General features: G+C 39.3%; 2 protein-coding genes across 6 annotated transcripts in view; one reads left to right on the top strand and one right to left on the bottom strand.

Annotated features, from left to right (window-relative positions):
- MCM9 (minichromosome maintenance 9 homologous recombination repair factor) overlaps window positions 1-26533 on the top strand; it is a 124422-nt gene that overhangs the window by 16683 nt on the left and 81206 nt on the right. For 4 of the 5 annotated variants that reach the window (XM_033234415.1, XM_033234412.1, XM_033234414.1 and 1 more), the window contains exons 5-7: window positions 163-363; window positions 4480-4605; window positions 6165-6284. In XM_033234415.1, coding sequence (XP_033090306.1) covers window positions 163-363; window positions 4480-4605; window positions 6165-6284 — 447 coding nt within the window. Of the gene's footprint in view, window positions 1-162; window positions 364-4479; window positions 4606-6164; window positions 6692-26533 lie in introns of those variants that run through there. The other variant, XM_033234416.1, reaches the window with a different exon arrangement.
- Window positions 9099-24981, bottom strand: ASF1A (anti-silencing function 1A histone chaperone). Its single transcript, XM_033234417.1, has 4 exons — window positions 24418-24981; window positions 17379-17494; window positions 12465-12641; window positions 9099-10863 (listed from the first exon to the last, which is right to left on the bottom strand). Exons 1-4 carry the CDS (start codon window positions 24524-24526, stop codon window positions 10651-10653), a joined length of 615 nt encoding a protein of 204 aa, XP_033090308.1. The 5' UTR covers window positions 24527-24981; the 3' UTR covers window positions 9099-10650.

Genomic DNA, 26533 nt, shown 5'->3' with positions numbered 1-26533 from the left:
CTGGGGTGTTATTCTGCCCCTAAATTGTTTTCTGGATGAGTGTACACATTGTAAACTCTAGTAAGGGAGTGATTTATTTCTGATGTCTGGTCCTTTGTCATTTTGAGTCTGTGCTCAGCATGCAGGATGCTACCACTGGACTCACTTGGTGCTTTTTCCTAGGTGATGACCTCACTATTTATGGGGTTGTAATGCAACGGTGGAAGCCCTTTCAGCAAGATGTGCGCTGTGAAGTGGAGATAGTCCTGAAAGCAAATTACATCCAAGTAAATAATGAGCAGTCCTCAGGGATTGTCATGGATGAGGAGGTCCGAAAGGAATTTGAAGATTTTTGGGAATACTATAAGAGCGATCCCTTTGCAGGTTTGTGTTTAAGGGCTAAAACTGATTATTATTAAAGGTATTACATGCAGTGGTTAAATATGATGTCTGTGATTTGACAGTCTTATATGCCGCATAACTCGATGGCTGAGTTTAAAGGGTAGGATTAGTGAGTACCTCTAGCTCTCGTCTCCTTTTGAAGCCATTTTCTGCCATACTCTTCTATTTAGCAAACTGCCTGGAGATATTCCATTTCTAAGTATTATTTTAAACACCTCATACACTGCCAAACAATTTCAGAGTTTCCTATCATATCAATTAAAAATATAGTTCTTTAAAAAGACAAAACTCTTAATATTATGAACCCTCATCCAATTAAAGCCATTGTTTCTCTTTGATGTATTTTCCATGATAAAGATAACTTTACATTATTTTGGCTGAAGATTTTAAAATAGGGAATAACTAGGAAAAAGATGAGAGATAGACGATGCAGACAATAAGCTTTGTCATCACAAGCAAAAATTTTGACTGTGACATTCAGGTGTAATTACAAAGAATAAAACATCACAGCCATTGGGCTTATAGTGTATTTTATTGATAAATCCCGAGTGTATAAAGTGCCAATTAAATCTTCAAGTGCCTGTTTTCATTTCTCCATAGAGACATCTTCTGAGAAAAATAAACTGAAGCCAGTAATAGACATTTCTAATAACACTCCCCTCAAATCTAAGAGATATTGATTACCTTATTCTTAAATCACATGCTATATTAGATAGATATTATTTTAAAAAATAAGGCTTCTGGCTGGGCGTGGTGGCTCATGCCTGTAATCCCAGCACTTGGAGAGGCCAAGGCAGGTGGGTCACTTGAGGTCAGGAGTTTGAGACCAGCCTGGCCAACATGGTGAAACGCTGTCTCTACTGAAAATACAAAAATTAGCCAAGTGTGGTGGCGTGCACCTCTAGTCCCAGCAACTTATGTGACTGAGACAGGAGAATTGTTTGAGCCTAGGAGCCGGAGGTTGCAATGAGCCAAGATCATGCCACTGCACTCCAGCCTGGGTGACAGAGCGAGACTCTGTCTCAAAAAAAATAAAAATTAATAATAATAATAATAAGAAGAAGAAGGCTTCCATTTCCCTAAATAGGAACAGTTTGCTTTTATTTTATGGGAATTTTATTTTATTTTATTTTATTTTTTTGCATAAGTGTATAGCACATTAGTAGCTCCTGTTCTTTTATCTGATCTGTATAGAAAGAAGCAAATGTTCTCTACATTATAGATTTATGAAGCAGGCACTTTAAGAATCATACATTTTTAAATGATTTTTTAAATTAAAATGCCTTTTTTTTTTTTTTTTTTTTAAAGTAGACAGGGTACTCACTATGCTATATTTCCCAGGCTGGTCTTGAACTCCTAGGCTCAAGCGATCCTCACACCTCCATCTCCCAAAGTGCTGAGATTACACTGTGCCCAGCCTGAACAGCCTGAAAATGGTTTCTTAGGATTCTATCCTTATAAAAATTTGTAACTCTTCCTTGGACCACTGTTATTTATTTATTACAGTGTCTCAGCTCAGTTCTACCTCTTAACAATGAAGGGAAGGCCATCATATGGTCCTCTAACTAGATCTTCAAACGTGCTTGGTGCTGGCAATTAATCTGTCTTGTTTTAATTAGGCTACTGTTGCATGAACCATTTATTGGATAAAAGGCAGAAGTAAATATAATAATCTTGTGAGAAATATAAGTAGGAAGATAGCAAGAAAATGAGGCAATATTTCTCTTGTTAGTGTGAATGAATTCTCTCTTAGTTTCCTATGGACCAGCACCAGTGCACTGTATTCCTCCATTTCAGAGTGTTGGTGAGTGTGCTGGAGGGAGGAGAGGTGAAGTTGGGAAGGTGTATCCAACAGAACATCTTCATTTTGCTAGTCTAAAGCTGGAGAATGCTTCGCTGCTCAGCACTTGAAGGTTGACTTGCTTAAGACCTGATCCTGTGGGTACTGACTAGAATGAACCTAGGGGCCTTATTCTGATCTGCTGTGACCTGAGGAATTCCTTGACCCTGGTGCTTAGATGTTAGATAGAAATCCAGATGTAAGGGTTGGAGTGTTTTGGGCCATCTGAACCCACTTTGGGGGTGACTGACGTATCTTTACTTCTGAGATTACTGAAGGCCTACTAAGTTCTCTTCATTGAGATGACTGAGGGCCGCACAAGAGTAGATAACTAGGCCTTTGCCACACTATTGACATGGTCTAGAACTAGAAATTTGGGAGGGAGGTGAGGATGGGGAAGGTATTGGTGGCTAATGCATTTTCTTCCATGATAGAGCCATGAGAGCTTCTGCTGCCATGATCCAAGGAATCAAGCTTTTCAACTTAGACAACAAATTTAGGATAATGGCCCTTCCTTTTTGCTTCTCTCTGGGACCCCAGTCCTACCTTTGTAGTCTTTTGTGTTGACTACAGCGTGAGGAAATCTTTAGATCAGAAAGATGCTCAAGTGATACAGGTAATAAAATAGCTAACAGTTACAGTTAAGTAGTTCTCACTATATGCCAGTTATTATTTATCTGTTGTACACTTATCAACTCCCTTGATCCTCAACAATTCTGTCTTGATACCATTATAATCTCCATTTTACAGATAAGAAATGGAGGCAGAGGTTAAGAAGCTTGCCCAAGGTCAGACAGTTGGTAATTAATAGCACTGGGATTTGAATCCAAACATGACACCAGAGCCTGTCCTCTTACCACAGGGATATGCTTCCCATCTGCATGTTACTCAGTAAAATTGGCTCTTAAGTTTTGGCTTATGTAACTCAGATCAATTTGCCTACTCTTGAACCTGTTTGTTGGGGCTGTTTCTTCTTTCCTTCCATGTGTAATCACTAGATTCTGGTCACAATTTACCTACCTGCTGTCAAGTCATACCTGCTTGGATTCCTGACCTTTTCTCTAGGCTTTCTACTTTGAAACAGGGAGGGATTCCTTTGGCAAATAATGAACTTCCTGGATTTACTAAATATTCTGGTTCCTTTTTTACTAAAAGATTTTCTTTCTTCACCATTTCTGCCATCGCAGGCCACATCATCATAGATTAGTTGCCACTGAATCAATGTTGATTCATTACAAAAAGTAGCCTTTGTGTATAGGGCTATAAGTCGTGGAAAGGCTCAGGAATGGCCTGTTGGAATTCCATAGGTTGATTAGGCCAATGACTGAATGAAATACCTGCTTTATTCATGGAAGAGAAAGGCAGATTCTCAGATTTGGTGCATTATTTCTGAAAACAGAACCCCAAACAGTGATATTCTTTTATTTAAAGCACATGATCAGCATTATTCAAGATCTCATGCTTACACTGCTGGGGTTGTGGTGTGCAGTGATTTTCTTAATGCCTCGATGCCCCTGTTACTTTGTTCCAGATGAAACAGAATTTACCAGAATGCTCAGAGCAAATGCTGAATTGACTTGGAGGGTGGATTTTTTAACTTATTTCTTCTTATACCTTTGGAGAAGCTTCATGAGCTCCAGCTACCTCTGTATTTAAAGATTACTGACTTGTATGATCTGACTCATTATTTCTGAGATTGAATGCCTTCCTTTTATTTAGGCAATGGAGTAATGTTACTGAAATTACCACATAGAAAGTACATACGGTGGCTCATACCACTCATAAGTGCTGGGTGGTAATCCCAGCACTTTGGGAGGCCAGTAGGAAAGGATCGCTTGAGACTGGGGTTGAGACCAGCCTGGGCAACATAATGAGACCACGTTGCTCCAAAAAAAAAAAAAAAAAAAAAAATTAGCTGGGCATGGTACTATACACCTGCCATCCCAACTACTCAAGAGGCTGAGGCAGAAGGATTGCTTGAGCCCAGGAGTTTGAGGCTGCAGTGAGCTATGATCACGCCACTGCACTCCAGCCTAGGTGACAGAGTGAGACCCTGTCTCAAAAAAAATAGGACATTTTGAACCAAAACAAAGTTATTTCCTCCTTTAATCATGTTAGTCATTTGGAATTGGACCTCCTGATCATTTCACATAATAGAGTATATTTAAATGAGGATGGTCAGATAGGAAAGGAAAGGAAATTTCAGTTGGGGTTTCTTGAAAATTATTGCTGATTTCTGATCTTTCTGCTTTTCCTAGGAAGGAATGTAATATTGGCTAGCTTGTGCCCTCAAGTGTTTGGAATGTATCTTGTAAAGCTTGCTGTGGCCATGGTGCTGGCTGGTGGGATTCAAAGGACTGATGCGACAGGAACACGGGTCAGAGGTTAGTACCTATTTAGAAATTTTGAGTAATATTGACACATGGAGAGAAGCTAGAACTTTTTCTTTCCCGAATAAAAACTGCTTGTTGGGTTTTATTTTCCAATTGTAATCTTTTAAAGTGACAGTTGTCTGAATATCTCATACTTAGTCTAGCATCTATATATTAGAAGCTACTTTATAGAGTTCCAGAAAGACTGAAAGAAGTTACATTTTTCTATGGCATATACTTTTGCTATAGCCTATAAGAATGCCACAAAATAAAATTGTTTCTATTACTGTGTTTTTTGTTGGATCGCCGGTCTGTTTTCAAAAGGAAAAAGATTAGAAATAGTGCATTTTAATGTCTCCAGTCAGTGTCTCTCCATCTGTGGCTGTCACTGTGTTCCTCTTAGACTGCTGCTTTCAGTCATCTGCCTGCTGATTCCCCTTCTGCTGGTAGATAGCAAATGTACCATCTGCCATGGGGTGCTGCTGCAGGTCACACCTTCAAGAAAAGATTACTCTTAAGTGTATAATTATGTCCAGATGGCAGAAAGCTCTTTTGCAGCTAACACACTTAACCAGAGTCTGGCATACGGGTTATTATGTCCCCGTATGTGGGCCATAATAACCAAAAATTAAACCAAAAGACTAAAAGGACATTATTATAAATCAGGCTGTTAGTAGAGACTCGAAAACCATATAGTACAATGTAGAATAGTAAGTATAAGGTGTACTTATATGTTTTGATCACCTACTGTTTTGCAAGGCACTCTGCCAAATATTGAGCTTAAATAGGGGTTTCCTATTAATGTATTTAGGGAACACTTGAGTATTGCTGAATAAACTTGGTCAGTGAAATGATATGTACCACATGATATGCACATGTTATTGATGCTACATTTGCAAAATGAGTACTTATTTTAAGATACATATTTCACTAAGTTACTAAATGAACTTTTCATAAATGAAAAGGTCTTAACTGTTGGAAACATAAGTAATTTGATATTTATAAAGTACTTGTAAAATCCCTAATACTTCTAAGTGCTTAAATAAAAATAGAATAAAATACTCATATGACTTGTATGCAAGGATTTAATCATAGTAGTTTGGTATTTAAAAATAGAGTAAATCAAACTTTATAAGCCAAAAATTTTTTATTTGTTTTTGTAGAGATGGAGTCTTGCCCAGGTTGGTCTCACATTTCTGGGCTCAAGTGACCCTCCTGCCTTGGCCTCCCAAATGCTGGGATTACAAGTGTGAGCCACCATACCTGGCCCAGATATTTTTTAAAATGTTAAACATAGGCCTAAACATCTGGAAATAGCACATAATTTATTAATAGAATTTAGATTCTATGTCACATTTAGTAATCAATTAAGGATTGTTATGACAGTTAACTTTCTAAAGATTTTCTAGTTAAATCCTTTCTCAAACAACCCTATGGAAACGTACACAGTAAAAACACTATGTAAAATTTTGTTGGCATTCCAAATGGACTCTTTTCTAATTATTCTTAGTTCATGGCCCCTTTATAGAAATTATAGAAATTTAAAACTTCACATATTTGCTTTTTGCTAGGTGAATCTCATCTTTTATTGGTTGGAGATCCTGGCACAGGGAAATCTCAATTCCTCAAATATGCAGCAAAGATTACACCGAGATCTGTGCTGACCACAGGAATTGGATCTACTAGTGCAGGTATTCTATGTGACAATTTCAAGTAATGTAACATTACTTCAGAAGTTAACATAATGTTTCTTTCTAAGGAAAAACTACCTATAATAGGATAAATTCCAAGCTAATGTTTAAGTTACTGCTAAAAATGGAAGGAAATATGCAATGTTATTTTGGTGGCTCTAAGAAAATATCTTGAAAGCTCCACCTTCACTTTGCATCTTAGTTTTGAACAATCCTATTCAATTTTCTTATTCTCTAGTAATTACCTTCATACTTTTATGCAGGAAAAAGTCCATATCATCTCGCATTTTATGAAGACTCAGCAACCAGAATGTTAGACTAAAGAGGGGGATATTTCACTTTACCAAGTAGATACATGGCATACAGCTTAAGGCATGTTCATGCTTATAAATCTGATAGACAACAGTAGCGCCCACTGAAATTTCTTAGGTAGGGAATGTTTATTAGTATTTGGAAAATATACTTCCATCATTGCAATGTGGAGCTTCATTCGTAAGTTGTAATGATTCTTTAGCAAGTACATTTAAAAACCTTTGCAGGTAGAATGTCAAGTCAAGATTTGATTATAAATAAAGTGACCTAGTGAATTTAGAAAAAAAATATTTAAAAAAAATATGTTTGGGCTGGGTGCAGTGGCTCACACCTGTAATCCCAGCACTCTGGGAGGCTGAGGCAGGTGGATCACGAGGTCAAGAGATGGAGACCATCCTGGCTAACACAGTGAAACTGCGTCTCTACTAAAAATACAAAAAAATTAGCTGGGCGTGGTGGCGGCGCCTGTAGTCCCAGCTACTCAGGAGGCTGAGGCAGGAGAATGGTGTGAACCTGGGAGGCGGAGCTTGCAGTGAGCAGAGATCGCACCACTGCATCCAGCCTGGGCGACAGAGGGAGACTCCGTCTCAAAAAACAAACAAACAAACAAATGAACAAAAAGTAGGATTGATGCTATTTTGTGTTTTTACAGTTTTGACTGGGTGATGTTTCTGGTCTTCTGAAAACAGACTCTTGGCTTCACACATTTTAAAAGTGTTTGCTGCTTGTTAAGGAAGTCAGATTAACTTCCACTGGCCTAATGAATGCTAAAATTTCTAATGAGAAATTTACACTTTAAAATTTATCATACAACAGAAAATGGCCCATTAATGGTCCCATATAAGTGGAAAACTGTTGTTAAGGGGGTCTCAGGTTTTGAAATATAAACAGTATATTAACCATCGACAAGAATGGATCTCTGGAATTGAGAAGAGTAGACAAACTTCAGGATACTAGGCACGAATATATAAAGAACATTTCCCATGCATTTTAAGTCCGTATGACCCAGTGTTCTAAGTTCTGTATAAAATGACACCAACAACAAATAAAGACGCTCCCCAAGTAATTATGTGGAATGTTTCCTAAGTAATTATGTAGAGTGTCAAGAAAATCTAGTGGATGACTGGTAATTTCAGAGTATTTGGGCAGTTTGACAGTGAATTGCTGCTGATTCACTGGATTAGTGAATTAGTATAAAAGTGTATTAGCACATTTCTTCCTTTTTAATGCAAAGATCATGATCCAAATATGAGAGAACAAGTACAGGGAATATAAATTTTACGGTTGCAGAATAGTTATTGCTACTTCTGGTCTACCTAAAGGGCCAGACTAGCCTTTCTTCAGATTGTGTATTGCAACCCATTATAGAGATGTAAAAGCCAATTCAGTGGGTCAAAACCAGCACTTTCAAAGTGAAATACAATAAAAAATACCAAAATACTGCATAGTAAAGGTGCACTAAGGGTGTGTTTTCATGAAAATTTTTAACATAAATATAAACTTGTTATGGAGTCGTTTTTTTTTTTTTTTTTTTTTTTTTTTTTTGAGATAGAATCTAGCGCTCTGTTGCCCAGGTTGGAGTGCAGTGAAACAATCTCGGCTCACTGCAACCTCTGCTTCCTGGGTTCAAGCGATTATCCTGCTTCAGCCTCCTGAGTAACTGGGATTATAGGTGTGCACCACCACACCTGGCTAATTTTTGTATTTTTAGTAGAGACAGGGTTTCACCATGTTGGCCAGGCTGGTCTTGAACTCCTGACCTCAAGTGATCCACCCGCCTCAGCCTCCTCAAGTACTGGGATTACAGGTGTGAGCCACTGCACCTGGCCCTAAGCTTTTTGTACCATGGATTATGGTAAAAAGTTTTGATAACTGCTGCCATAGACATGCTTGGGAAAGCTAGAAACCCCAAATCCTAAAATTAGACAGTACAGTTATATGGGAGCCTAAAGTTGTATAAGGTTATGAATGGGCAAATAAATGCATGCATACTTCTTCAGACTTCTGTAATGTTTTCTCAGCCCAAATAATACCCTTATTGCCTCCATCTTAGTGGCATAAGTCATTGGTTCATGTTTATATTCTCAGGACACAGCTATTTACTATGATCAAAAGGGTGGAAAACAGTTCTTCAGATATAGTATCGGTAAATGAGGCTAGACCAGAGGGGGGGAAAAAAAAAAAACCTATGTGCTAGTTTCTTAGTTTCTAATGTTTGAAGTCTAAATCTATTTTCAGTCATTAATATAAGAAAATTCTTAAGAGTGATAAAATTTAAGATAACAAAAGGTAATGGTTTGCATGTCTCAAGCTTAAGTGAAAATTGGTTGTCCATTTACAAATTGATACAAAAACCTAACCCTTTAATGTCACTACAAATAGATTGTTATAATTAGAATAAAAACTCAGCAGTAAATGGCTTTATTTGGTGATTTGGCTATATATGCTTTATTTCTAATAAGCACATGTGTTGTTCCTATTATATTAACCACTGAGCTCTTCGTTGGAAAGTAATGCTTTTATTTTCATTTTAATATTTTAACATTTTTCTTTTAATTGCAATTAGACAAATGAGATTTTCTTTATATAGTTTTAACAGTCAAGTATTTTACTTTTAAAATCTATGAACTAGTTAATGGACAATATTTTAATAATCTGGTATATTAAATTCAAAGTTTAACATCTGGCAAAACTTTTGCTTCACAAATTCACTTTTTTAGAATGATAGGAAATATATACAACTCAGAATCCGTATTTAGACAAATGCCCTTTTCCTTTCCTCAACATAAAAGCTTTAAAAAGTGCAGTATAAAAGTTTTAGATATGAAGGCACTGCATAACCTGCATCATATGGCTGTCTTGCTTAGCTGCAAGAATAATGAAAATATTCTACCCTTAATTTTATGGAGCATAAGAAAATTTTTGAGGAAGGACTTAACTCTCAAAGAAAAAGAAATCTTTTACCCCATTTAGTTAATGAATTCCTTTCCAAGATTGCTTTTCAAAAACTTGTTGGAAAAGCTATCTAGAGTACGTCAACCACAAATATGCCTGATCTCATTCTGCATGAGTGTCAGAGGAAATGGGGAAGAGTACTACAGGTGTGAAAATATATATATTTCCAAAATAGTAACATATCTATTATGATAAAGCTAAATATACCTTTCTAAATCCATGGTTTTTATATAAATATTGCCAATAACATGATCTATTAAAAGAATTTTTAAAGTTCATGGTATTTTTAGAAATCAAATGAACAAATTTGAGCCATTATAATCTCCTATTCTTAAACATAGGGAGTTTGTATTTTCTCCCGATATTGTATTTGGTCTTAAATTCACTGGGCAATAACGATGTATGATTCAAGAAATGCTGATATTCTGAACTCTGTTATAAAAACAAAAACCATAGCCAGGGGACCTTTTAAACAATTAGCCATGTTTGTTATTTTCTTACAAAGCAAATCAAATGCTGTCCAACATCACATGAACTGTAATAGTAGCCATAAGAGGCTTCATGGTGGCTTGGAAAATTGGATCCTAAAGTTCTTGGTAGCATATAGTTGATTTCAAATCTCCTTTTTAAGGACATGCCAAAAAAGAATGGAAATCTGCCCCTTAAATTAAAATGATACTATATGTCTTCACAGGAAGAAACATTTTAGTTGAAGTAAACTTTGTTCTTTCAAAGGCCAGTAAAATAGTCATCCAAAGATTTTGTCCTGGAGGCCAAGACATCTTTACAACCTGGTCTAATGATTCATGTTTCTTTATAAGTGCTTTCATTACATATACAGGAGAAGAATATAATATATATGCTTTAATCAGATTAGTTTCAGAACAAATAAAATAACACATTAGAGAAAAAATTACTTAAAAATAGTTGTATTTATATTCCACAATTTGTTCAAATACTGGTTTTCTTATAAACTTTCTACAGGATGTTTTTAAACAAATTCTTCACATTGTGTTTTGACTATGTACTTACGGAATTTCAGGGAAATAGTTCTGTGTATTTTTAATAGCTTAATTTGTACTAAAGGGATGATAGGTGGTCACATGCAGTCCATGTGGGATTCTAACATGACATTTAGTGAGTTTTCTGATGTGGACCATCCCTTTGATGCTGAAGGTAATGCATCTGTTGAAATAAGTGACTGTAGATTTGGATTACTGCTCTCTGCATCTTCCAGTTTTTCTGTGTTGTCTTCCCAATTAATGTGGAATCTTGTGACCCTGGGATTAGATGCCAAAATATTCCTTTGAAGCTAGAGGAAAAAGGAAACATCCAGATGGTAAACACTACAAAAGTTAAATCACCATATACAAATAGGAGCTTACTAAAATGGTTCATGTTAGTACTTCTAAAGGGCTAAGTTCATATACAAAGGTATAATTCAAGTTAAGTACCTTAAATATAACTAATAAGGACTAGGGCTGTAGCAAAGAAGTTATTTTAGACGAACAGAAACAATATACGGAGAATCTGAGGGGATTCATCTGGCTTTTTAACTACTTAACTCCTACACTTCTGTTTTCTAAAAGAAAGAATCTCCTCTTTTGAAAGTGAATGCTTTAGAAGATGCTTTATTTAACAAGCTACTATGTTGTTTAGATATGTTTTCAAGGAAAATGAAAAATTGTCAAATGCATCTTATTATTATTAATGGTTTCCTACACCTTTTAAAGATGGCTCATTCTTAGAAACAGTCCCATTCTCTTCTTTTGTGCTATACAAGGTGCTTCAGAGATAACAAATTGGATCAATGGAAGGTACCACAACAAGGGTGAAAAATAGTCCTGCCTTATTATCAGAAAGGAGAACATGAGAACATTCTATTCTGTTGCCATGTAATTTTTCTTGCATGGTCTGGCAGATAGAGTGCCATGTTCAACTTCATTTACTGTGCACTCTCACAAAATCACCAGTTACTAAACTGTTATAGTTCCCAGTGAAAAATCAGAAAGTACTAAGTATCTTTAAGAATGCTAAATCATAGATTTCATCTTCTCACTCAGAATTTAAGCTGTTTTCAGTTACCAGAAATATTTAAGACCATTAGTTTAACTTCTAAGAATAGCAGATAAAGCATATAGGTGTTTTGAGATAACTGTTCATAGAAAAAACAAACACAAAACTTTCTCTCACAATTTTGGGAAGAGTTACACACAAAAATATCATCATTGAATAATTAGTACAACAAAAATGAATTTGTATGTCCTAAAGGTTGAAATGAACAGAATCATGATGGGAATAATCAATATGGGAAATGCTATACAGAAAGCCATAAACAAAGGCCTGGCTCTTACAAGAAGTACTTTCGCTGGGCACGGTGGCTCACACCTGTAATTCCAGCACTTTGGGAGGTCGAGGTAGGCAGATCACTTGAGGTCAGGAGTTCGAGACTAGCCTGGCCAACATGGTAAAACTCCGTCTCTACTAAAAATACAAAAATTATCCGGGTGTGTTGGTATACACCTGTAGTCCCAGCTACTTGGGATGCTGAGGCAGGAGAATCGCTTGAACCTGGGAGGCAGAGGTTGCAGTGAGCTGAGATCACGCCACTGCACTCCAGCCTGAGCAACAGGGCAGGACACTATCTCAGAAAAAAAAGAGGTACTTTCATTTTTCTAAACCATCAGAGATGCTCAAGGTGTCTGCCTACATTAATTACTAATGACTCATCTGAAGGTAGGATTTAAAGTCATCCATGGTAATGGAACAATAATTAGTTTGCCCAGTTGGCATAAGGACCTCAGATTTATTTTATCTCAAAGCCATTTTAATAGTATACTATGAAATTGCAATAGCAACTGCTTTAAAAATTGCATAGTAAAAGTAGTTAAAAAGGAATAGTAAGAATATTACCTTAGAAAAGTCTGGTTTTACTGGCGGATTTTCCCTTAATTCTGTCTCAGTATATTCATTATTTACATAATAGCCAACTCTAATAAATTCTTGTCCTCGATAGGTACAAGTAATTAGCACAACAGTTACGCCTACTGCATCTGCATCTGGAATGAGTCCTGGATTAGGTGCATCCGCCTAGAATAAATTAAAAAGAAACACACACACACAAAAGGCTGTTAGTGGCAGGCAAGACTGGAGTTTCAGTTACCTAGAACCATCAGTTGAGGATGCAACAACAAAAACTTGGAAATCATACTGAGAAGGAAAATGCTCATTTTTGACTGACTTATAATAAGCTGGAAAAGACAGTTCATGTTTTGCCACAGCATACGTAAGGACCCTCGATACTTGAAAGCATGACTACACTTCTAAAAGGAAGAAATTCTGGCTACACTGCATGGTGATTCATGAAGGATTATACACTATTCATTATAAAACCATAGTCAGCAATTGATTTTAAGCTTTTCAGTCATTATTTTCAGACCTAAATTAGTAAGTGTTATCTCCTCATAGCCTGTTGGTCACAAATGTTTATTATACCAGTTTCCCTCTCCAACCCAGGATACTTATATTCTCATACCCACTCAACCACCCCCACAGGTATTCTAATAGTAAATTAGTATAAAACTGAAAATGAGGCTGGGTACGGTGGCTCAGGCCTGTAATCCCAGCACTTTGGGAGGCCGAGGTGGGTGGATCACAAGGTCAAGAGATTGAGACCAACCTGGCCAACATGATGAAACCCCGTCTCTACTAAAAATACAAAAATTAGCTGGGCATGGTGGCGCACGCCTGTAGTCCCAGCTACTTGGGAGGCTGAGGCAGGAGAATCGGTTGAACCTGGGAGGCAGAAGTTGCAGTGAACTGAGATTGCACCACTGCACTCCAGCCTGGCAACAGAGTGAGACTCCATCTCAAACAAAACAAAACTGAAAATGAGATGGAAATAGCTACATAGATTTTCAAAAATTATTAATAACCCTCTATTATGAATAGTTACTTTGCTAGACTCTACAATGTAGTATGCTGTTTAAACCACACATAATGTGGAAACCAATGAAGGTAAAGATTGTTTTAGGCAGATGTCAAAGACCTTGTTTTAAATCAAGCTATTGTAATGTGAACCTTGAGGAATGCAAAAGTAAATTGAGTTAGACTAGACTAAGCATGAGTGAAGGGCATGGTCCCATCCACCGTAGTGTGCAGGATAGTAATGAGATGACCAAATGGAAGGAGCCATAGGCTGGGGAACACAGGCAGTGATGGCTGAGGCATCTGAGGCAGCCATTCTGGGTGGTAAATGGATCAAGTCCCAGCAAATTAGCTTACCTGTTGCCAGGGCACCAAGGAATATTCCTGGGCCTAGATGAGCACTTTAGCCAATGCCTTAGCTTGGGAAAGTTGAAGACTAATGTTTACTGTATGTCTAACACAGGTAGATGATACAAAAAGGCATAAAATTGCTACCTAGTGTCCTAGGCTAAAAATCTCAGTCACCCTCACTCCCTTATCTCCTACATCTAGTTAGTCTCAGCATTTTTCATTTCTGGAGGCCGAATTCATATCATCTCCTATCTGGAATATTGCTTAGAATTTTCTAACTGATCTCCCCAGCTGTAGCCTATCATTTGCACTGCTACCAGCATTAACACAGATCTGTTCCTTTCTCTTTGGTTTTAAAACCTCAGATTATTAAAACCCTCAGATGAGTATTTCCTTTTCTAAAGGATACAATCTCAGTTCTTTAACTTCATTGATAAGGCCCTTCTCAGTTTGTCTCCAAGCAACATCTCCATTCATACCTCCTTTAACTCCACCCTTGTTCTAGAGATATGAATTACACACGTTCTTTAAAACTTGGTGATAGATCTTTCACACTCTGTCCGAGCACAGTGGCTCATGCCTGTAATCCTAGCACTTTGAGAGGCTAAGGTGGGCGGATCACTTGAGCCCAGGAGTTTGAGATTATCCTGGGCAACATGGCGAAACCCCATCTCTACAAAAACAAATTTAAAAAAGAAATATTTCACCCCCTGTGCTTCTAACATACTGTTCCCTTGGCCTGAAAGGTCCTTTTCTCACATCCTGAAAAATTCAACCTTTAACCTTTTTTGGAGCTTACATTGAGTATATTCTCAGTGATGCCCTTTCTAACTCAGAAGGTAGAATCAATAGATTCCTTTTTTATGTGCTGATATTTCTTGTCACAAATTCTTTAAGAATGTATGTCCTGTGATCTAAACATGTTTATTTTTCAGTCTTCTCTTCTAGATGCTACGCTTTATCCAGGGCAGGAGTCCCATCCAGTTCATCTTTATAATCTCATGTGTGGCTCAGCTCTGAGCACTTACTATTTTGGGATTTATTCGTAACTCAGTTCCTGCCCCGAAGGGGTTTATGATGTCTTTGGTGAGACACCAGGATAGGGACAGCCAGCCTTGTCCTGGAGAATATGCTGTTTGTCTTAGAGATTCTACACACCCCTGCGCAGAGGGGTTAGATTACTTCCAGTGTACCCAAACGGATTCTAATATACCTGGAATTGGGTGGAGATGGGAAATACATAATAGTTCAGTACTGCTATGAGAACTCTTCCCCCATGTTGCTTCCCTTCAGTGAATTGGTTCTAGGCATGTTTCTGTTTTAAAATCTGTTGTAAATATAAAACATTTTTTTAAAAGCATTTTACAATTTGAAAAGGATTCATTTTGAGCAAATTTGAGTAGAGAAACTTGCAGGCCTTTCAAATAATTTAGGATGCAGAAGTGATGAGCAGAGATCTTTGTTTTGACTGTAGCTGGCAATACTAGGCAGATGTCTGGACATCTTCCTGGGAGCCTTTGACTCACTCAGAAGAAAGACATGTTTAACCATTTAGAGAGGCAAAATTGTGGCAGACCAGGAGATGACTATAGCAGTTTTAAAACACAAAACAAAAGCTGTAATTTAGTCTCTTTCTGTTGATAATGGTGAATTTTGCAAAACCTTCAGGATGAATATACATTGTGCCTCCTCTGTTCTTTTTTGCAACATGTACACTGACACCAAGGTAAAACTACATGAAGATCACCGGCAGGAAATACTTTTGAATACATTTTTTCCTACAGCACTTTCAGCCAAAAGCTTAGGAGTATGCTGAATAACAAACACAAAAGATTTTCAGGTTTGTTTTAATAACAAGGCATTTATTTGTAAGTTCTTATAGTAGCAAAAAGAAAAAAAAAAAAAAAACCATAGGTATATCAGTACATGTCAACCCAGGTTTCTTTTACTGTATCATGAATTATCAGTAAAGTATGGGTTCTCCAGGCCTGTGGGTCAAAGCAAGTCCTACTTTTTTATATAACAATTTCAAGAAGTTAAGAGAATAAAAATGTAGTTCTAATTATAGGAATCGGGCACTATTTATGAGTGGGTGAGTGTACTGTTTTATTCCCCGTAACATTTTAATGAGATAGAATATTATCCACACTTTATAGAAGACTGGAGTGACTAAGGGAGGAGGTTAGGCAGATAAAGTCACACAGCAATAAGCAGAGGTGTCGGCATTTGACCTGTATCTGTAACTGCAGTGCTTCCTCCTGCAGGGCATTCTGTTACACCCATGTCTTTTACAGGGTTATGCACTCACACAACTTTGATTAACAGCACTTTTAATTCATATATTTAATTAGTATATTTGAGCTTTTCTTAGCTATTTCTTTAGATACAGCAAATTATTTGTTGCTTTTTAATCAAAAGTACTATGGCTAGGAAACCAAGATTCTAAATTCTGTATTTAGGACAGAGGAGGGAAAGGTAGCAGCTCTAGACATGGCATGTGTCTAAGTGATTCTTTGCCAGTTTCTGATAGGATTATTTGACCAACGGTATTCATTTAAATTGGTCCCATCTGTGAAGTGAGAAAACCGAGGTCAGGCATAGGAAGAGTTAGATTTTCTTTCTGGATTAAGTCTTTTCAGTGAGTTCCACTTAACTGATGGGACTTTGTTGGGTTGAAATACTTGTAACAGAAATTAACAGTAGTTTTAAAAAACCTATGGCTAGTTACTCTTTGGTCTGTTACAAATATCTCCCTTATAAAGAAGCATGCATAATTGAGGAATAACTGAATGGTTTCATATAGCAATTTAACATGGATTAAAAGAAATAACACTTTTGAATATAGAAAACAATGTCTGAAGCCTTGGTATAGATCCAAATACTCTCAGTGCTATCTAAGAACATAATTTTTATTACTAGAACTTCTCCTCACAAATACCTATTGGGGTAGTAAATTTGCAAAAGTAGTCCTCTATAAGATAATGTAGATTATTAGATGCTTTAGTAAACTCTGGCATATCATTCCAATGATCCAAGACCACACATCTCTATCCACTAAACATATCTGTTAACCTAGCTCAACTACTGATTATGCTGAAATAAAGTTGTTTTTGTTACATCATCAGTTATAGTGGCTAAAACCATAAACTGAAGATGCATATTACTAACAATGCCAGTTAGTTTTAGATATTTTGAATCCATGTTTTGGGATGCTAGACAGCCACCTTGGAAGTCTGATACTTAGATGCTATTCACAGGAAGAGCCCAAAATTCACCACCCTGTGTGCCATGATACAGTATAAAGTTTACTGCAGGCTGTGCATCTCCCTAAAATAAACATCACATTAACATCTCTCAGCATATAAAACCAGGAAGTAAGAGTTCCTTTGTGACACAGAGACTGCCTAAAACAAGACGGAAACAGATTAAAAGTGAATGCAGCAGAAGCAGAGTTATTTAACCCAAAAGAAAAGCGATAAGAGTTATAATAGATAATATAGTCTACTTCAAAACATATGTGGCATACACATTTACCAAGATTAATCTTACCTGAAATACAAACATATGCCTTCCTGCAGGAACAGGACCCACTAAAACAGAGTCTAAAACTTGATCGTATTCTTCACTTTCTGCAGAGCCCACATAGATAATTTTCCATTCCAAGTCTAGGGTTAAAAAACCAAAGCATTACTTCATATTCAGTAATTACATTACCAGATGACATCAAAGACCCTTTTAATGTCCACTTAGCCACTTACTGGCTGTTAGGCTTCTCATGGCAATCCAGAAAGGCAGTGAAATGCTCTTTATAAAGTTCTTACCAGATTTCACACTTTATATCAGAGTTTCTCAAAATATTCTTTTGTGAGACACTAGTTCCTGGACAGTGCCTCACAAACAAGATAACATAGCCAAACACTTGGGAAATGCTGTAAACCTTGAGGATTCATAAAGCACACAGGCATAGTAAATTTTCTGAGACATCCTTCAGTAAAGAACACCAGTAACATTAATCCAGCATTTCCCAAATTTATTTGGCTATGGAATCCCCCTTTTTTTGTATGTCATCTTTTAATGCCCTCCTCAACACACTTTGCAAGGGCAGCCCTATACTATATGTTGCAGAGATCTAAATAATCACAGAGCTCCAAAGTAGCAAAATTATTAGTAAAATCTCCCTTGTGGCTCAGAAGTAAGTGGCTTCAGCTGATCAACTGTCTAAAGGACAACATGGGGTTTTTCCCTTATGGCACCCCCCCCCCGCCCCTTGTCGTACATTCTTTAAACTGGGAAGAGGAAACCAAGATCTTTACACCACGTGATACAATAGAGTATACACAGCGGAGATAGGCAGGAGGAAAAGACATTCATTCAGGTGCAACTCAAGGCGTTACATGTAATTCAATATAGCAGATTTTACTGAGCATGCTTTACTATGTGTTCTTTGAAGTGAACCCAGAGATGAGTAGAACTCTTTGGAGGAGTCTCCTGTTTAGTCGGGGAAGAAGATAACTTTGTAATACAAACCATCTCTGAGAGACCTCTTCATATTCTTTGCGTATTTTGCACTGTGGGGCCTGCCTCTTGCATTCAACACACTGTTACATAAGCACTCCCAAAGGGTGAGTTTCTGGGTCACTTATGACAATCTAGTTAGTGCCATCATGTGTTGCTGTTTTTGTGTAACTGTAGATATTTTTGTTCCCTAAGTTGATAATAGAAATAGTAACGTACTGCTCATTTATATTGTATTGTAAACTACAATCAACTGAAACGTCCTTTTTTATTTTCTCTTATTAAGTCAGTAATCATTTTCTGAGGACCTATTATGTCATGGCTCTGTCCTAGAACTAGACCATTTATATTTCCAGCTTCCAGCACATTTCCAGATGCAGGGTGCTGCATCTGACATCTCCTGAGATCATCTGTTGATGGAGATAGAGAGGAAATAGGCAATATAAGTATCTCATCAGAGGGAACGGCAAATACAAAGGCCAGAGGTAGGGTATACTTGGCAAGAAAAAGCAAGGAGGCCAGGGCTGGAGCAGAATGAACGCAAGGGGGAAAGCAACTAACCCTATAATTGAGGATGAGGGGAAAAGCCAGATCATGCGGTTTTGAAGGCTATCATAAGGACTCTGGCTTTCACACTGAGTGGCATGGGAAGCCATCGGAGGGTTTTGAGCAGAGCAGTAACAGGAGCCAACTTTCATTTTTTTTTTTTTTTTGAGATGGAGTCTCGATGTGTCGCCCAGGCTGGAGTGCAGTGGCACAATCTCCGCTCACTGCAAGCTCTGTTGCCTCCCAGGTTCACGCCATTCTCCTGCCTCAGCCTCCCAAGAAGCTGGGACTACAGGCGCCAGCCACCACGCCCCGCTAATTTTTTTGTATTTTTAGTAGAGTCAGGGTTTCACGTGTTCACCAGGATGGTCTCGATCTCCTGACCTCGTGATCCGCCCACCTCGGCCTCCCAAAATGCTGGGATTACAGGCGGGAGCCACCGCGCCTGGCCCCAACTTTCATTTTAAAAGGAATGCTTTGATTGCTGTGTTCAATATAGAATGTAAGAGGACAAGGGAAGAAACAGAGTATTTCAACAATTGAGGCAAGAAATTATGGTGGCATGGACCTCATGTGGCCATGGGGCTGTGCAACAGTTATATTCTGGATAAAATTCTTTTTTTTTTTTTTTTTTTTTTGAGACGGAGTGTCGCTCTGTCGCCCGGGCTGGAGTGCAGTGGCCAGATCTCAGCTCACTGCAAGCTCCGCCTCCCGGGTTTATGCCATTCTCCTGTCTCAGCCTCCTGAGTAGCTGGGACTACAGGCGCCCGCCACCTCGCCCGGCTAGATTTTTTTTTTTGTATTTTTTAGTAGAGACGGGGTTTCACCGGGTTAGCCAGGATGGTCTCGATCTCCTGACCTCGTGATCCGCCCGTCTTGGCCTCCCAAAGTGCTGGGATTACAGGCTTGAGCCACCGCGCCCGGCCTTCTGGATAAAATTCTTAAGATGAAAGCAGCAGGAGCCACTTTTGCAGGGGGGTGACATGGGGTGGAGGAACAATCAGGAGTTCATTTTAGACATATTTGAGATGTCTGCTATCTAAGTAGAGATACTGAATAGGCACGATAAAAATTTGGAAACTGTCAATGATATGTTAAGCTGTAAAAATACATGGGCTTGCTCTAAGGAATGAGATTCGAGACCTCCAAAGATAAGAGGACAAATAAACAAAGTAAGTTACAAAACAAGTGGCAAATGAGGTAGGTGACCCAAAAAGCAAGTGAAGAAACTGTTTTAAGCAAGTGGTGTGAAAGGTACTAAACCAGCCAAGTGAGGATAAGACTAAGAATCATCACATAGAGTGGCTGGGCGCAGTGACTCACGCCTGTAATCCCAGCATTGTGGGAGGCTGAGGTGGCTGGATCGCTTGAGGTCAGGAGTTTGAGACCAGCCTGGCAAACATGGTGAAACCCCATCTCTACTAAAAATACGAAAATTAGGAGTGGCACATGCCTGTGGTCCCAGCTACTCGGGAGGCTGAGGCACAAGAATCGCTTGAACCCAGGAGGCGGAGGTTGCAGTGACCCGAGATCGTGCCACTGCACTCCAGCCTGGGCAGCGGAACGAGATTGTCTCCAAAAAAAGAGAAAAATTATCACATAAAGGTTTTCATAAATTTTAATTTCATATATAATTGTACCACTACATATAATGCCCTTGGATCCTAAGTGGTATAAATTGGCATCTGTGGACTGGCATAGGAACACAGCCATAATTTATAAACCTATTTTAGAAAATATCTACTATATGCTGGGTATTAGTCCTGCCACTTCATACCTATTGTTTAAACCTCAACAGCTTCATCATATGGATCAAATCATTACCATTATGCAAATAAGTTGAGGCTATGAGAAGTAAAGTAATCTACACAAATTCATAGTTTGTACATCAAAGAATCAGAATCCAAGCTATGCCTACAAACCCCGGGCTTCTTCTAAAAACCTAACTGGGAAGATAAGATAAATTCTTTCTAGCTCTGAAGTTAGCAGTGGAATAAGGGAATTTACTTGCAGGGGAAGTGAGAGCAGAGGCGATGGAAAGAGAATCTAGCCTTAACAAGAATAGGCTGCAACTCAGGGAACACTTGTACATTGATTTTTATGTTTATGGGATGCTTGCTATAGTTACTGAGTTTTACATGCTCAGTACTTTTTTATACATTGGCATCAGTTTTTTTTTTTTAACCCAGCTTTCATTTAATTCCTCTGCCTCCTGTATTTGAGTGAGAAAGGGTAAGGTCAGATGCTTTCCGTAAGTTCTCAGGTGAAGAGATCTGTTCATTTATTTTAATGTTAACTTTTATTTAATCACAGTAATAATGATTAAATGATTTACCCAGCCTGAAAGTGTTTCCATTTGTGGTGAGAGTGAGTGAATGAGGGAAGTCATCAAGGGAATTTTTAGCTAATTACACTACTTGGGAAGACCTGTGGTCTAGTGGAAAGTATGTAGGTTTTGGAATTAGAACAAGCTGAAGTTGGGAAGTATGAAACACCGTGCTCAATTCTGGTATAAGTATTCAATTGAGAGTAGCTGTAATTAAGATTATATATACATTTAAGAATGGCAGGATGGTCAATCAAAACTTGTACAGGCTTGGTAACCATCAAGCACATCCAGCCAGGATCTCAGGCTGTCTTAACCCCTGATATAAGCCCTATATTAGAAAGAATCAAATTATCTTAAGACCAGATATTCCTCACAGCTTTTTCTGAAGGAAAGCTACAGGGCAGCTCTTAAAGGAAAGTAAATGTTTGGGGGCTATTGACTAAAGTATGAAAAATGGTGGCCAAACTCTGCTTTGAGACTTGAGGCAAAATAACTTATAAAGAAAATTCTTTTCAAAATATTCTATAGTTTGGGCTGGGTGCAGTGGACTCACTATAATCACAACACTTTGGGAGGCAGGGGTGGGAGGACTGCTTGAACCCAGGGGTTCGAGACCAGCTTGGGCAACATGGCAAAACTCCATCTCTACAAAAAATTAAAATATTAGCCCAATGTGGTGGCACATTGACTATGGTCCCAGCTACTCAGGAGGCTGAGGTGGGAGGACTGCTTAAGCCCAGGAGGTTGAGGCTGCAGGTAGCTGTGTTTGCACCACTGTACTCCATCCAGCCTGAGTGCCAGAGCCAGACTGTCTCATTTAAAACAAAAAACTAGTTTAAGAACAGAATTTTTAAAAGAACTATAATATAAAAGTATGGAACCTATAAGAAGCCTTTGCTAAATAAGTAAACTCAATTTCCTTAATCCACATAGCCTCTAGGTGGAGTATATAGGCATGGCACCTTTTTGAAAGATTCCTTTGCAGCTTCAGTATGACTCAGCTTAAAATATTTTTTAAAATACTAAATAAATGCTCAGTAATGGTGCCTAGGAAGTGAAATATACCATTGGAAATAAGCATATTTTTGACACCAGTACTGTAAAACCCTGATGTGATTCAGCTGGGTTCTGAATGGATCCCAGTTAAAAATGGAACATGTTTTGGCTTTATGAATGGCTGGTTTCATCTATGCAATGTAAAAGCCCTGTAACGACATCCTGAGTCATCTATCTTCTTTGTTCAGAGCTGACTCCTAAAATGGAAGGCATCACTTGAGAAATACCTGTAATTTGAAGAACTTCTGGTGGTATATTTGAAAAACACTGTGGTGTAAGTTGGAATGGACCGATCAATGGTTTTTCTTTTGTCTATTTTTATATGCAGTTGGCAATAAAAAAAAAAAAATTACTGACTGTTGGGTGTGAAAAATGGCCTGGTAGCTGCAATGCTTATATTAATAGTAGTATCATACAGATGACTTCAGAGTAATAAGAAAAATACCCCTAAGTGTTGTCAATGGCCTATTTGAAATTATTTTAATAAATGAATCATCTTTCACATAGTGTTATCAATGGCCTATTTGAAGTTATTTTAATAAATGAATCATCTTCCAAAATTTGCCCTCTATATGTATGTGCATTTATGCTCTAGATGGGTTTACAAAAAAAAAAAAACAGAGGGGCACATGTTAAAGTAGTAATTGTGATTACCTAAAGGAGATAGGGGAAGGCATTGAGTACAGAGAACTGTTAACTTTATATATGCCTGTACAACTTTCTAAAAGTTTATTACAATGATATATATTGTTTTAGAATTAAAATTAACCTTACATATGATATATACATTTTAGAGATTAAAAACTAGTTTTTAAAATGAAAAGTTTTACATGGCACCCTTAGCCAAATCATCTGCAAAGCATTTTAAAAATACACTTCTAGTTCAAAGAAGTATGTCCCTCATCGATGAAGTTAAACTATTTCCCCTTCAAAACTGGCAAATGAAGCACTGAATTACTTTAGTAAAATATAATTAAAGCAAAGATAATTGTCGTTTGAGCTTTCTAAATATTTATTACTAAACATATTAAAAATACGTATTTTAAGACCTTAAAATATATGTAGAAAAAATACCAAGAATTCTTGGACTGACATGAGGAGTTTACCTAATTTCCTAGCCTACGTTTGTGTTTTATGTTTAGGGTGTGTTCTGCATCTGGATGTGGAGTTATTTTAGATTTCAACACGCTCTTGAAGAAAGTCTTCAGACTATTTAGAAGGCAGGGATTAAGTCCTGGAAATTATTTAAGTATCTTATTTCTGCTCTTAGGCTCTTAGGTTAAATGTAACTTCCTAGCTCAGCTCTATTTCTCTTCCTGAGATTAGCTTTTCGTCATTAGGGGAAAGAAGTCCACGTTGGTTGGGGAGCCTGCGCGCCAGCATCCCGGCGCATCCCGGGCACCGGCCGAGGAGGACCGGCCGAACAGGACCCGCGGCCCCCGGGGAGCGCCGGCGCCCAGCCCGCGGCGCGGAGGGGCCGAGCCTGCGCCCGCCTCCCCCGCTGGTTGGTCGAGGAAGCCAGAAATCAGCGCGAGGACAGCCTCGCTCTCCTCCCCGAAGCGGCCAGGCATGGCCAGCCCGGAGAGTGCGGCGACTCCACCGTGAGCTCTCGAGAGTTACTACCTCCCTTTTGCCGGGGGCAGGCGGGCGAAGGGGCAAGAAGAGGCGCCGTGCGCCGGGGTCGCTGGCCCAATTCTCGACTGGGGTAAGATGGCTCCGCTCCGAACTCGCCGCCGCGACCACACGCACAGCCTCTCCCTTCCCAGCCTCCGTGCCCGGGCCCGGAGGGTCGCGGAGGCTGTTGGCGGCGCTGAGCCAGCCCGGCGCGACCCCAGGAGGCGCCGCGGGCGCGAGTGCGGGTCTCCGAGCTACCCGCTCGCAGACAAAGCTGACAACATGGCTACCTCCGCTCCTCCGCTCAAACAAGTTCCTCGCAAGTTGAGCCCGGCAGGCGCCTGGGCTGCGGCGGAAAGCCGCGCGCGCCTCGGCGGCCGTCGACCATCAACTTCAAGTTTCCCTCCGCAGAGCAGCCCGCGGCCGCCAGGCGCCGAACACAGCCGCCCAGCGCGAGGCCGGGCCCGGGAAACTTTCAACGTCTGCAGCCCGCAACTGACAGCCCGGGCGCACGGGCGCCGCACTCACCTTCAGACAGGTCCTCGATGCACTCGAAGGTGATCTCGAACTGGAACGGGTTGTAGAAAGGAGAAGGGTTATCCAGCACCACTACATTGTTCACCTGAACCTTTGCCATATTTTGAAAAAAAAACAAACAATGGGAACTGGGGCTGGTTGCGGCACAATAAAGTCCAGCGCGCGGCCGCTCGGGAGAGCGCAGACCCCCGCCCCAGCGCCGGCCCGACGTTGTGCAGCGGCGACTTGAGAAACTTTTTTTTCCTCTTTTTATTTACACGGGAGCACTCCACAGTGTTTTGCAGCTTTCCTATTTCACTAAACTACAGCCCATTCTGCTCTGATAAGTAGCAGCGTTGCCCTCGATTGGCTGCACCCGAGCTCTGACCCTCCTCCTCCAGCGAGGGCCTCGGCAGCCAGCAAGATGGGCTCCCGCTCCCGGAATGGACTCGGAAACTTTAACTGCGGCTCCACCTGCTGGTGTGGATTAGGACAAAGGCGGAGAACAAAGTGAGTGGAATAAGGGCTGGGAGGCCCGCGCGGAGGCCGCCGGCGGCGGCGCGGAGAGGGGCGGAGGGGGCGTGGCCGCGGCGGGGAGGCGTGGCCGCGGCGGGAGGGCGCGCTCCGGCCGACGCCCGCCCCTCCAGTTGGCCTCGTGTGGGTGTTTTGGCGTTTTTTGTTTTTTTGTGTGTTTTTTATTTTTTTATTTTTTTATTTTTTAACGCTCTTTTTACATCAGTGCAACAGCTTTGCCGGCCTTGCTGAATTTAGGAGATGAGAATCGGTGTTTACACTGGGTTAGGTTCAGCTTTCTGTGTATCGGGTAGTATTTGGAGTAGAGAGAAAGATTGCCTGCAGGGGAAATAAATTGCATGTTATAGACCGATGTCAGCTCGAAAGGAGCAAAGCCATTTTGGAAATGTAGCTCTTGGCCAGTATCTACGTTTAGGCACGACAGCGCCGTTAAGCAACACAAAATGAAGGGCGAGGAATGATTTTCCATACACTGTGCTTGGAAAATTTAAATAGATAACCTTTGGGCTTACACCTGGGCATCTTCTTCGGAGTCCAGATCTGGAAAGTCCTAGAATAAGAAAAAAAATCACAAGAGGTGTGATCAGTTATACCCCAGGTTACTGCCATTGGGAGAGCATAGCAGGAACATAAAAGAAAATGGAAGTGTCAGGAGACCAACAGGGCAACAAACATAGAGATGGGGAAAAGAACACGAAGACATAGCAAGACATTTGATCTTCAAAAAAATTTCTGACCTAAACCATTAGTAAAGCAAATTCTGAGGAGCCCTTGCTTGCCTGTAACCAGTTGAGGTCTGAACTGAGGAAATGTTGATTCGTTTATGCTGCTTGACTACCATTGCGGGGAATGAGAAAGCTTTAACATATTTGTGAGCCTAAACCGTTTCTATTTAGTAAGTGGTATAAAGGTTTGTTTTATTACCTGCTATCCATAAACCGTCACTTTTTTCCTTAAATGTTGTGAATGAAACCACCAAACTTGGCCAAATTCAGAGAGAAAATTAATTCTGAAGTATCTGTTCTGGAAGAGTTTTCTCTTAGTATAGTGCCCAGAATTTTGATTTGTCATTCTTTGGGCATTGTTCATACTTAAGTAGGTGGCTTTATGATGAAACGTTTTCATCTGATGGTCTTTTGAAAGTTAATGTGAGACAGCTAATGTCAGCCCCTCCTACGTTTAGGAAAACCATTTAGAGTGGGGAAGAGTTCCCTTTTTTTGTCAGTGGATTGAACAGTTAGATACAGGACCTACCAGGAAAGACTTCTTCAAGCCAGTTGTTGGTGACATTAGAGTATTAAGAGTCAAACCATGGTGATAGACACAGATTTTTGTGACTGATAAACCATATACTCTTCATTCTTATTGGTACTGGTTCTAACACTAGCTAAGATAAAGTGGAAATTGCTATATGCTGTAAGACACTCTGTATGTGTAAGGTAAAATGACCATTTGAAGATTAAAACTTCTGTGAGACTGGTGCATGCAGCTGTCTGATTATTACAGGTACTCTTAAGAGGAGAGTCTAGTCATTCTCATAAAAATGACATTTTATGCTTGTTAAAATCAGGTGCATTTTGCAGTCTGACCATGA

The sequence above is a fragment of the Trachypithecus francoisi genome, unplaced genomic scaffold (genome assembly GCF_009764315.1).
Source record: "Trachypithecus francoisi isolate TF-2019V2 unplaced genomic scaffold, Tfra_2.0 Lachesis_group15, whole genome shotgun sequence".
In the NCBI taxonomy this organism is placed as follows: Eukaryota; Metazoa; Chordata; class Mammalia; order Primates; family Cercopithecidae; genus Trachypithecus; species Trachypithecus francoisi.
The sequence above is the reverse complement of the archived record's forward strand: the minus strand, read 5'-3'. Positions and strand labels throughout refer to the sequence as shown.